The sequence below is a fragment of the Cupressus sempervirens genome, chromosome 5 (genome assembly GCF_028749045.1).
Source record: "Cupressus sempervirens isolate cs-2001-9-10 chromosome 5, ASM2874904v1, whole genome shotgun sequence".
NCBI classification, from domain to species: domain Eukaryota; kingdom Viridiplantae; phylum Streptophyta; class Pinopsida; order Cupressales; family Cupressaceae; genus Cupressus; species Cupressus sempervirens.
In genome coordinates, this window is record NC_143122.1 from 652,227,071 (window position 1) to 652,240,173 (window position 13,103).

General features: G+C 34.2%; 1 protein-coding gene across 1 annotated transcript; it reads left to right on the top strand.

Annotated features, from left to right (window-relative positions):
* The first annotated feature begins 1,131 nt into the window (after positions 1-1,131).
* LOC149557581 (leucine-rich repeat protein 1-like) lies at positions 1,132-6,736 on the top strand. The gene is made up of 7 exons (XM_089832220.1): positions 1,132-1,385; positions 1,487-1,619; positions 1,707-1,778; positions 3,054-3,197; positions 3,361-3,432; positions 3,530-3,601; positions 6,180-6,736. The coding sequence occupies exons 1-7, from the start codon at positions 1,286-1,288 to the stop codon at positions 6,247-6,249; spliced, it is 663 nt and encodes a 220-aa protein (XP_089688346.1). The 5' UTR covers positions 1,132-1,285; the 3' UTR covers positions 6,250-6,736.
* The last annotated feature ends 6,367 nt before the right edge of the window (positions 6,737-13,103 follow it).

A 13,103-nucleotide genomic window follows, 5' to 3' on the forward strand; every position in this document is an offset into this window, starting at 1 on the left:
AAACCTAAAGGTCTCATTATTTATAAGGCAAATCAACTCAAAATTCTCTAGTGCTCTCATCAAATATATATTGATTTTCTCTACAAAATTGCATTTTGGTGAAATTTTTTATTTTGGTGCGTATATTTGACAAATTTTAGTTCCATCATATGTTTGTGCTCAAACATAAGAACTCTTATTTTCCTGGTGTATAATCATATTCTTGCAATTTTTCCATTTAAAAAAAATATTTATCCTTCATAAGACCTATGTTTGAGCTCCTATTTTCCATGTATGTATTCTTGCATTTGTCCAATTAAATTTTTTCCCCTTCATATGAGATCTCCTCCTAAAATTAAATAAAAACTTAAAGGCCCCTCAAACGGCAGCGGCTATTGGGGCACTACCCACTCAAACTGGCCTACACGTACTCTTCACTGTACAATTTGTATTCAGAATAATTGTGTCCAAAATATACCATCCAAGGGGGTGAAAACTATTTAAAGAACTGATCACGCGGAAAAGCTGTCTGTGACAAAAGTTCAAAAAAAAAACTGAAAACAAATAAAATTCATCAGATTCATACACAGAATATACCGTATTTCACAGTAAAACACATAAAATAATAAAAATATAGACTGATTGCCTGCTCAAGCATTAAAAAAAACCAGGTCCGAGCGTGCAATTTTTGCCATTACAATACTCATATCGGATTACGTCATGCCCACTTCTTTAAACGTGTGCTATTTATCATGTCTGTAATCGGTCAGCAATCAAACAGCGCTTCTCCTCACCTCCTCCATCACGCTCAAGATCAATCGAATTCGGTTACGACATGTAGGTTGCATCCATCCTTCATAATACAATTATGGATCGACCTCAGAGTCGGCATATTTGGACAAAAAAGTCGAAAAAGGCCCCAATTACTGCAGCAAATAAGGTGGGCCTTGTAAAGAGCACAAATTGAGGCACACTAGCATTTGGATTTATAGCCCCAAGATCTTGACCTATGTGTAGTAGTAGGTATGTACGTCTACCATAGCTGTCCTATTATGGCTATCTACAGAGCATCTTTCAGATCATACGGAATACCTTATGCCCTTCGGTGAGCCCCCTCACATGTTAAAAATAATACATCGGATAATTCATAGTGGGTACCTAAATTTCTTTTGTGGATTCAGCATTTGGGTTTTCCTCAAAACAAGTGGAGAATTACTGCTTTTCTTGTTTGTGCTCGGATTCGGTGGAGATAGCTGAAATTCTTAGTGCAAGAGATCTTCAAACACAAAAAAATAAGAAATCCCAAATGGCTGCCACAAATCTATCATGGAATCTTGTCACAGTTGTGTTGATAGTGGTGATGCTGGCCCTCATGGCGTCTCCGTCTGTTTCTTCCAATTCTGAAGGTCTTATATGCGTTCATCACCAGTAATAGGAAAGAACTTTAGTCTGATTTCTCTTCCGTTTTGTTCACAAGGGTTTGTTTGCTAATACAGTTCTTCTGCAGGGGATGCTCTGCATGTTTTTAGAAGTGGTTTGTCAGACCCTAACAATATTCTGCAAAGCTGGGACCCAACTCTTGTGAATCCTTGCACTTGGTTCCATGTGACTTGTGATCTGAACAATCATGTAATTAGGCTGTAAGTGTAACGTTCAGTTTTCTCCCAAATTCCAATGATATCTTAAAGAGGGTTTATTCGTTTTACCAAATTTGTTTCCGTTCTCAGGGATTTAGGTAACGGTAACATATCCGGGCGTCTGGTACCTCAGCTTCGGAAGCTTGAGCATTTGCAGTACCTGTAAGTATTCTTTTCATGGCAGGAATTATTCTTTCTCTGTTTCTACACATGATTTTTTGACTTCTAGTCTTCCAGGAAGTCGTATTATTTAGATTTGGGCTAGTGTAATCCCCTTACAAATTGAATTTGCACTTGCTTGGGGGTAACGGGTGATCTTTAGCTCCCGCTTTTTTGAAAAGTCTAGAAATAATAAATTTGGTACTATTCTATCTTTAAAAAAATGTAGAACATATAAGTCTCTACATGGTCACCAGGGAGCAGACATGATTTTAACGGATTTTAATTTGCAAGAGAACTCTCTAATTTAACACAGTTTTGGGATTCCACGTTCTTTGGTCTGGACCTCTGGCAATAACCCCTGTTCCAAAGCTGGCAGGCGTAACCCGTGATGAACAGGTTGTGTAATTGTTGTGGCTTGGTGGAGTAGACTTTGTACTTTTTTTTCTTCTCTTTTTGGGATGAGGACCGTATAGGTTTTGACAGGTGTAAATGCCAGTTCTAAAGTGTCCAGACAAACAAGCGGAAGAAACCTTATGATTATGATTTTGGTTAATTCATACGTTGAATCTTAGGCATTTTAGATGTTCCTATAAATAAGAAGTTATTGTCATATGAAATCTCTACCATCCAAACGGCCACAGGCCACGGATGGTCAGCATCATAGTCATGACAAGTCTAAACAGTAACAGTTGACTCTGCAATAGACAAAAACTTGGAAAACTAACCAGATGTCCAATCAAATCACCTAAGTCTGACCAATTAAGAGATTCTATTCTTGCTAATAAATGAACATTAGTATGAAGCTAGACAATAACTTGGCATAGCGTTGATTATTTTTTATGCTAAAAAAACATACACAATTAAATCCAGAAGGAAAAATTTATATTCTTGCTTAACCAAAAGTGTAGAGGGTAACTTGAGAACTAGGCCTATGATTGCGACAAACCAAACCAAAGTTGACTGTACAAATCCATTAATAATTTTGTTTCTTCTGGTTTTTGTAACAGACAATTCCATTTGGCTTGATCTGGAAATCCAATATGTTGTGCCATATGTTATCTTATGGGAAATGCTTAATTAGTATTTCCAAGCTGTTCTAGTTGTTGATAATATCATGCCAGAATGAAGACAGCAAAGGATCCTTTCTTGCTTTCTTATTTATATGCTTGATGAGGTTGGAAACATTTCTTGTGGAAGTTGAGATTTAGTTTTCTGAAGGAAATTACCTGAAATCATCTACTTTCTAATATGGTTGTGATCTGCCTTGTATGTTAGGGAGCTTTATCAAAATGAAATTGTAGGAACTATTCCTGAGGAATTTGGCAGTTTCAAGAAACTTATTAGTATGGATCTGTATGGTAACAAGATATCTGGAAAAATTCCTCATTCTCTGGGCAAATTGAAGAAACTCCAATTTCTGTAAGCTCACTCATCTTATACCTTTCAACACACCTATTGAATAATTATAGCTATGGGTCACGTTAGTTGAGTCGTTTAATTTTCTAACTTAAAAAGAGTTTCAACTATGGATGAGCTGTATGACATTGTTTTCATTTGTTTATACTGGTCTTTGGATGAACAGGCGCCTCAACAACAACAGGTTGACTGGGCAAATTCCAAGGGAGCTTACTACCATTCCAAACCTCCAAATTTTGTAAGTACATGAATTCTTTGAAGCTTTCTTTCTGACTTATTTAACTCGCGCTAAGTTTCAGTCATTATTTTTGACATATTCATATTTCATGCTACAGAGATGTCTCACACAATGATTTGTGTGGAACTATTCCTACAAATGGGGCATTTCAGCATTTCCCTTTGGAGAGGTAATAGCTTAGTCCCTTTCACTTTCTTTGGTTTTATTGTATGTAATATCTTTGGGTTCCAGCATCAACCTCCTATGTTGGTCGAGTCACTTGGCTTACCTTCTCTCCTTCTCCTATATAGATTGCTTGGCTTGGGAGGTTGAGGTAGAGAAATCCATTTATCGAGTGGCAGTTAATGTAGTTATACACCGTGTGAAAAGAGTCGGCAATAAATGCATGATGTACCTAGCTGGTCATATATACATATTTGATCTGTAAATTAACGGTTTTGTTGCATCCTTGTCCTTAATTTAGGCAATAACTGGGATAGGGTTTGAACCTGGATAGCACCATGATTGCACCAGGACAAACAGGGTTTGAACCTGGATAGCTTCTGAAATAGCATCACACCCTAATCATCATCCTATGTCCTTAATGATAGACACGACTACAGTGTATTGATCGACTATGGTGAGAAGGGTTTAGGAAGGATGTTAAACATTGATATTTATCTAAATAAATGTTTAATGCCAATTATTTTATTTGCAAAATGTTGAAAAAGGATGTTAAACTTTGAGATTAAACAGCAAAGGGAGGACTTATCTTTTGTAGACCACTATTTTGTTAAACTTGGAATAGAACCGAAAACAAGAAAAGCAAGATATGAGCTGAGAAAGGCTCTGTTTTCACATGCACAAGCAGACCCTCATAGACATTGGTCTATATGACAACCCTGTAAAACAAGTCTCCATTGTCTTAATATTGCAACTTGAGTTTGTTCCATATTGACCTGAATCATTTATGAGATTATGACCAAAGAATTTGAGAGTATGGTCTATTATTTGTAATGAAGATTCTTATCTGGAAACTGTACTTGTAAAAGGTTTTATTGTTATTCAAGAAGCAAGCTTTGATGCTTGTGGATAGTGCGCAGTTGAAAACTGTGGTTTTTGCCAACTATTTTCTAGGAAGTGCTATCTCTAACCTTTTTTCATGTCAGATTTGTTAGGTTTGTAAATAACTGCCCCAGTTTGGCAAAATCACAAATTATCTGGCTAAAAAAATGTTCAATTTGGTGTTATACAAAAAGTTCTAGCATTTAAATGATAAGGAATAAATTGAAGAACAAAAAAAAAATTAAATTTTTTTTTGAAGAATTTCTTTTGTTGGTTTGGAGGAGTGTACAAAAGTAGCTTTAGTGATGTTTCTACTTGGCTTTCGGTAATTAACCGGTCATGCATAAGCAATACAGTATTTGAAAGGATGGAAAAAAACTTCTAGAGAAAACTTTGTAGCATCACATTTAATTATCCATCACCAGAATAACTAAGAAAAAAGATTGAAGATTGCAGAAGCTAGAACACATGTTTGAAGCCCAAAATTTTAAGAAGCCTGGAATAGGTTGACTAGTTATTTAATTTGATTGGGACTTCTGATCATAGGAACAAATGTAAATCTCTGAATATATCTGGAAAGAGATTTGGAGGAACTTATTTTGCTGGTTTTGTAGGAGTTTACAAAAATGACATATATTTATTGACTGTCATAACTACAGGAAAAGAGTTAAGATTCTACCAGCTCGAACATACATAGAGCCCAAAATTATTAGAATGTTGGAATAGGCTGATTGTTTCTTTACAGTTTAATACTTGCACTGGGTACGTCAGGTTGAGTTTCGGAATGGGGAGACAAAGGGCCTCAATTTCGGGATGGTGGGGGATGGCAGTGGCAGGCAGGGGAGGCGGAGGGGGGTGTTGTATACTATACATATAGAACTTGAAGTGCTAGAACCATTGAGCGTTCAACAAAGTAACATAGTACATGCCCAATAGTAACATTCAAAAATCAAAATCAAATAGAAACATAAGTACCTCTCCCAATGGCTTTGTGGCATACCCAAGTGAGGGTACTTGGGCACTCCAAATACCTGGAGCAGCGATGACCCAGGGACATGTACTTTGAGGTTTTTCGAACTGGAAGGTTGGGAGCGGGTGGGGGGGAGCGAGTCCCCAGGTTTTATTGGTTCTGTATTACATGTTCAGGTCATAGTCACATTGAGTTCTAGGTTAGTGAGAAGGGGATGCCATTTGAAATCAGTGCATAGAATTAACTGCATTCATGTAAATAAAGATGCATAGATTGACATAGATGAAAAAGCTCCAATACAATCAAATGCAGATACAGTTGAGTACCATTAATGGATATTTCAGTTCAACATCTTGTTCATGAATTTATGGACCACAGTTTCAATTAATGTCTTTTAATTTATTTTTTAACATAGAATTAAATGTAGCAGGCATGAAAAATTGAAGTTAGAATTTTACCATTTCTATATATGTGTTTCTTGGTTTTATTTTGTTAGAATGCAGTCATTATGAAATACATTGGCGTGCTTGACCTCCTATTTAAGTATAGGTTGAGTTAGTCCTTATTGCAATCTTTTCCTCCTGTGAATGTTTACAGCAGTTATCGTTTTCAGATGAGCAAAACTAATTCTCTATCTAAATAATATTTACACAGTGAGCCTGAATAGGTGACAGTTTCCAATCTTGGGGAAATTTACATGGATATATAACATTTCTTTTGTTGTTTATTTCAGCTTTGACAACAACCCTCGGCTTAGTGGTCCACAGCTGCAAGGGTTGGTATCATATGATTCTGGATGCTGAGTGAAGCTACAAGGATGTTGCTAAGCATAAGTTGGATCTTTTCTCCTTCAATACTCTACAGGGTGAAGTCCTGGTTGAATAAGAGAGGCGCCCTTCTAATAACATTATCTTAAGTAACTGCTGCCTGAAACATAGATTGATTAAACAATCTTGTTTTCCAAGTGCAGGGTAGTTATCTAAATAAATGCTTTGTTATCATTGCAAGGAACTGTGCTAACATGCTAAGGTAAATTGTGTGCTTTAGCAGAAGAATATTACGCCAGCTCATTCCCTACTTAAAAAAAGGCTTGGTGGGATAGCTATAGTGTGAGTATTAAAATTGCTCTGATAGCATTGATATCTTGCGGAATGGTATAGCCTTAATGGTTGTTTTAAAGTTCGCCTATGAAATGAGGCATGAAATGTAAAGGTAATGTTATGGCGGCTATGATCTATGTAAAATTGTAGGCGAAATATATGAGCATCTATCACTATTTATTGTGGGAAACCATGTAATGATCGTAAATGGTACCATTTTTCACATTAGTCTTTTTTGGTATAATAGTATTTGAGATGAGATGTTTTACAGTAATCTAAATACATCGTTAAGCATTTTAAAGGCCTCAGTGCCTGTAAATCTGATGGTCAAGAATTTTTTGAGTTGCATTCGTCTTTTGAGACTGCCGTTCACATTGCATACTGTCTTTTACTAACTTTGCCTAATGTAGTTCTACAAATATAGAGGTCCCTTTCAAATTTTCTTTACAGTTATTTATATGCAATAGTCAAATTTGCAAAGCAAGAACACTTGCTGTATAAATTTGTTTCTGTTTCGAGAGAACATACAATATTTTGTAAAGCAGTGTGAAGTTGGACTCGTTCTCTTAGAAGTCAAACTATCTGTACCTATTCCCTACGTACATATACTAGTTAGTTCTGGTATTTAGGGCTCCAAAATATCCAGAAGCACATCATTTTGATAATTCACTTACATTTTCATTTTTAAACTCAGAGACTTGACACCCAGCATTGCAAAATTCAAGATTGAGCTCGGTTAACTTTCATCCACTCTACTAGTTTTGTAAGTTCGGTAACCACATTTTCGTGATTCGGAGCTATTTGTTTTGTTTATAGTTGAAGTCATTCATTCACATTAATGTGCTGAGTAATATGTGCTTCTCCTCGTCCATCCAAGAAGTATTCGAACAGCAAACACAGATGAAACCTGCTGAAATTGCAAAGCAGGAACACCCTAACCCGCATAATGGTAGAGAGCAGCAGCCACGTCGTTTCACTGGGCGTGTATTTACCATCAAGCAATCATATTTTAAAATTTAACGATGAACTCAGGTTTTTAGAAGAACTTTCCTTGATGAGATTAGATTTTAAGGGCTGGATACTGGCTGTAAAAATCTTAAGATTATTATTAATTATATCAATGTAATATTGTTGTAACTAATCTAAATAAAATAATTAATATTAATTATAAAATTATATAATATAAATATCAGAGTGGACAAAATAAAAATGATTTTTGATATATAAAATATAGAGTGATGTCATTTTTTTTTAATACAAATTTGAAGGGTTATAAATCTACACGTTGTTCTAGAAAGCTTGGTTCTTCATTTATATACATTTTCTAGAGATGGTCTAGTTGAACATGCCCTCTTAAACCATAATGTTAATTTTCCAATAGTATTATAAACGTAGGTTTACCATTTTCGACTTCAGTGTTATAGCGACAGATTTGTAGAAGGGCTTAGAGTGAACTTCGTGACGTCTTTAGTTGCATCATTGTTTTGGCCTACCATTTTCAACCTCCTTTGAGTATTTATGGTATTAGGTATGTTCATTTTTGTATTTTTAATGATTATTTAGTTGTTTTTAATGAATATTTATTTGATTTTGATGAATGTATAGTATTTTTTTATTAATATTTAGTTGTTTTTAATGAATATTTAGTTAATTTTTATGGGTATTTTGTTATTTTTAGTATACATCAATTAGTTTTATGTTTATATGTTGTATATTAGTTTAAATGTTAGAAAATTTTGAAAAACCATAGTTAAAATTGTAGTCAATGGAAGAAATAATATGTTTAGAAATGTAAAATGTTAGGCAGATAGGCAATAAAAACCAAAAATAGGATTAGTTGTAGAAAACAAAAAATGATTTAAAACTCTAGATGAATAAAAAAATAAAACCTTAGGATATCTAGAAAAACTCTCTAGAGTGTTTTCTCTCCACTCTCTCTCTCCTAACTTTCCCTTTCCTTACTCTCTCACTTCATTATCTCTCTCCTCAACCTTACTCTTCTCTCTTCTCAACCTTACTCTTCTCTCTCCTCACTTTCTCTCTCCTATCTCTCTCTTTCTCTCTCTCTCACACACTTTATCTCTCTCTCTCTCTCTCTCTCTCTCTCTCTCTCTCTCTCTCACACACACACACACACACACACACACACACAGACACACACACACATTCTCCTTGAACTCTCTCCTCACTTTCTCCCCTAATTCTTACTTTCTCTTTCCTTACTTTTTCTCTCTTCTCACTCTCTCTCCTCTCTTTCTCTTTCCTTTTTCTCTGTTCTCACTTTCTCTCTCCTTACTTTCTCTCTCCTTACTTTCTCTCACTTATCACTTTATCCCTCCTCACTCTCTCATCTCTTTCTTTCTTCTCACACACTTTCTCTCTCCTTGAACTCCTCTCTCTCTCTCTCTCTCTCTCTCTCTCTCTCTCTCTCTCTCTCTCTCTCCAATTTCTCTCTCCTACATTTAGTTTATTATGATTAAAACCTTAGATTATGAATAAGACATAATAGGACCTTATATATGACATGTTAAGACCTTAGAAATGCTTATAAGACTTAATAGGACCCCTTATGACCTTAAATTAATGATAGAACCTATCACAAGCCCTTATTGAATGCATGTTCTTGTAATTATTTGGCATTCCCTTATTGGCCCCTTATGTTCTTGTAATATTAAGTTAGCATTTAGTTTGCATATGTTGTGCCCGTAGATGGCATCCCACGATCATGGACAACCTTAGCCTTGGCCTCAAGATCAAGGACATGATTAGGGACAAGGATAGGGGAAGGGACAGGCTAAGGCCCAGGGATAGGGACCACATGTTGATGTACCACCTGTCCACCCTCGCATTCCTGATATGATAACTCTATTGTAGTTTGCAACCACAAAGACTGCTAAATTGAGATCAACTATTGAGAGATGTCAGGATCATCTATATAGAGGTATATGTCAGTAGATTTTGACTAGTCTTGAGGAGCTTATTGATATGCTTAGATCACAGATTCCATTTGCACTAGTTTGCACCAGTCTGTAATATTGTTGTTGAGCTTAGAGTAGAGATCTAGGTTGGTATATCCTTAGAGCAAGTCTAGAGCCCGGTTTGTAAGGAGATTGTCAAAATAGGAGGTTTTCCCATTTTATGAGGGGAAGACTAAGGTTAGGGTCGACGGGCTTCGTGCGAATGCCCCTTGGCCAATAAGTACGCTTTTCTAAGCCAAGAGCGCAGCCAAGGGGCTTCGAGGGTAGCATGAGGCTTCAAACGAAGTCCCCTGTCAACCAAGGGGCTTTTCTCGAAGCTTTTTGGCTACCCAAGGGGCTTCGCTCAAAGCCCCCTTGGTCATTCCCTCACGGCCACCATTATGGCCGAGAAATAGTCCCATCAAAAGGTGGTAAACTATCTTGATGGCTTCATACGAAGCCTCTTTTGGTGAAGACCCAAAAAAAAAATCTTCAGGTGAAGCCTCAAAAAAAGGAAATTTCCAAATTTGTTCATATTTTCTATTGATTTTTGCTCTTTCGAGGGCTCAAACAAGGGTCAAATAAGTTTAAATTCTGAAACTAAATTTGGAAAAGTGTTGTCCTTTCAATAAGCTTTCCAATCAATATATTTTTAGCATATATTGTGTTTATTGTGATGTTTTATTTTTAGTTTTATTAAATTTTTTTTCGTCATTTTAGACATCTCTATTTGAAGCTTTAGAAAAAAAATAAAAGTAAAGAACATTTAAAAAAAAATGATCATCGAAGCTATGTGTGTTAGCTTTCTAGCAAGTCAAGAAAATTTTCATTTCGCTATATACAAATCAAGTTATATTGATCAAAAGCAACCTATGTCTAATTATTGTCAATGTCACTTTGTCACTAAATAAAACCTAAAGCTTTGACAAAATTGAACAAAACCAACAAAACTTGATATTGATATTGTTATTCTAGCCATGAAAGACAATTTAAACTATCATATTTAAAAAAGAAAATTATGTTGATCAAAACACACATCACTTTTTAAAAATGTCAAATTTTGTATAAATCACTTCTCAAAGGAGAAGGAAAAATGGACTTCAAATGAAAATATATATATATATATATATATATATATATATATATATGCTAAAATTCACTAGTTTACATCATTATCAAATTCTTTATTATTTTTTAATAATATACATTTGAAAATGAATTTTTTGTTGAAAATATCTATTTTAGTGTCAAACTTGGCCAAAAACCGGGAATCATTACCATGGTTTGACCCTACCAAGGGCAATAAGACCACCACTTAACCAACACACTTAAGTTGTGAACTTTAAGATCTTAACAAAATCCTAACCCATGAGCTCAATCTAAGATAAATTATAGATTAAACATAGAATCTCCTACAATATTTAGAAAGAGGCATCCCTTTCTAGCTATATTCAAATTATGAATATATATCAAAATATTCCTCTTGAAGATTCTAGCAATATTCAAGCCAAGAGTTTAATGCTTCCACCAAAAATGGATTCTATGTTTAGATGTCACTTTGACAACGTCACTAATGTTTTACAAAATAAGTATTAGACTATGCTAAGCCATATCATTCAAACTTTTTTTCGCTCTTCCAAAATTTGGATTTCTTAGTCTTAGTTTTTTAAGGATGTGCAGTTCTTCTCTTTTAGATCTGAAAACTTGCACATAATAAGAAGACAAAGAAGTTTATGGTTTGTATAGGGGCTTGCCTAGGGAAACGCCTTCTAGGATTTAATGTTCCCTATAAAAAAATGTGTATAAAAGAAACGTTCAATTTTAAATAAAAGATGTCAATTCAACAATGCTAAAAATTCTTGTCTTGAAGCCTTTATGAAAGTTTGATGATACTAGAAGAGAGCTCGTGTGTGTCTTCATTCATGTAGGGACATATGAATTTAATCATGGATGATGTCTTAAATGCTTTAATCCTTGAATGCTAGACCTTGTTTGCTACCATGAAAATGACAACGTTTGCTTAAATTTTCAAAGATTTTTATTATTTAAAAAAAAATCGTGCTCTTCTTTCATCCATAAAATTGTGCAAAATGGTTTCTTGGTCTGATAGATCTCAATCCCAAATATTTAAATTATTTAATTATTTTCAATTCATTGAAATTTGAAAGCTAACATGATTTTGATTTCGTTGTTGGTCTTTTAAAATTTGTAGTATTCTTTCATACATAAAAAAAATTACAAGTAGAAATTTTCAAATGACTTTGAGCTCTACTAGATCACAGTCTTACCTTTCCAAACCATTTTACGATTCTCAATTTTATTGAGCTTTGAAAGAATTGTCACACAAGTTGGAGTTGATTAATTGAAAGATAGAAGCATTCAATTTTTGAAACAAATATTTATTTTATATTGTTTGGCCACTAATAAAATCAACACAACTTGTCCTCCATTTATAGAAGATCCAAAATTGAACCTAGTGACATATCTTAGCAAGTTACAATAGTTGAGAGAAAACTTGATCTTAAACTACTAATGCACTTGTTTCAAGATGTTGAAAGAAGACTTTGTCATAAACCTAACGTGTTTATTATTTATTAGATTACAAAATATTTATTTTCTAAGGTTAAATAATATTTTGCGTTGCTCTTCAATATTTTGTTCATCCCATATTATTGTGTGAATACTTTCCCCTTCAGTGCTTGTGCAACCTTGGGTGTAAGAGAAACACATAGTAACTTCTTTTTCCTTTTTAATAAGAGACCACCTTAAGGACCTCACCACACCAAGGTTCAGCCTCAACCATGTGGGGTTGACCAGCCCCTTGTGGGGTTTTAATATATTTTTTAAATTTATTTTATTTTTAAAATTTGAAATTTATTTCAAATTAGAGGAGTAAAATATTAAAATATGTTACCTCACCCACCCCCACCACCAATAAATTGAATATTTTAAGATCTAAGAATTAATTTTATTTTACCACAATTGAATTATTTATCTCTAAAATTAATAGATTTAAATTTAAAATCTAATTTTTCTTCCATTGGCCTATTTCCTAATGTTAAAATTTAATATATATATTTTTTATCAATATTTTATTAAATGTATAAACTATGGTTCATTTCTTAATTAAATTGGGAGTGTGTAGTACATACCTTCCTATTGATTTTTTTGACAATATAAAAGCTAAAATTGGTCGATTATTCAACCATGATAGACATATCATTATGTGTTATTAAACATTGTAGTTGTTAATCTCTTCACAAACCAAATGAAACAATACAAACATCAACAACATTTGTAACTTTCCTTCAAAGAGGATAGATCATACATTCATTCATATGATCAAGTGGATAGATAGTCATGTTTTTATAATTTAGATTTAATGATTCATTGCAATACACACACATACCTAAATATTCACAATTACATAGGGTTTTGGGTCTACCTTGATATTTATCAAAGACTTGATAAAGGTTACATGCTTGGAGTTTGAAGTAGTTTAGATTCCCCTTTAACCAAACATGCTATAGGTAATGCCATTCCAAGTTGCAACTTCTCAAAATATTGTCTCTTGCTCAATTTCTTACAGGTCTCAAGGAG

Excerpts from the sequence above, each read along its gene's own strand:
- LOC149557581 (XM_089832220.1), top strand. The coding sequence starts at position 1,286 with ATGGCTGCCACAAATCTATCATGGAATCTTGTCACAGTTGTGTTGATA. Across the intron at positions 1,620-1,706 it reads AACAATCATGTAATTAGGCT|GGATTTAGGTAACGGTAACA; the intron begins GTAAGTGTAACG and ends TTCCGTTCTCAG. Across the intron at positions 1,779-3,053 it reads CTTGAGCATTTGCAGTACCT|GGAGCTTTATCAAAATGAAA; the intron begins GTAAGTATTCTT and ends CTTGTATGTTAG.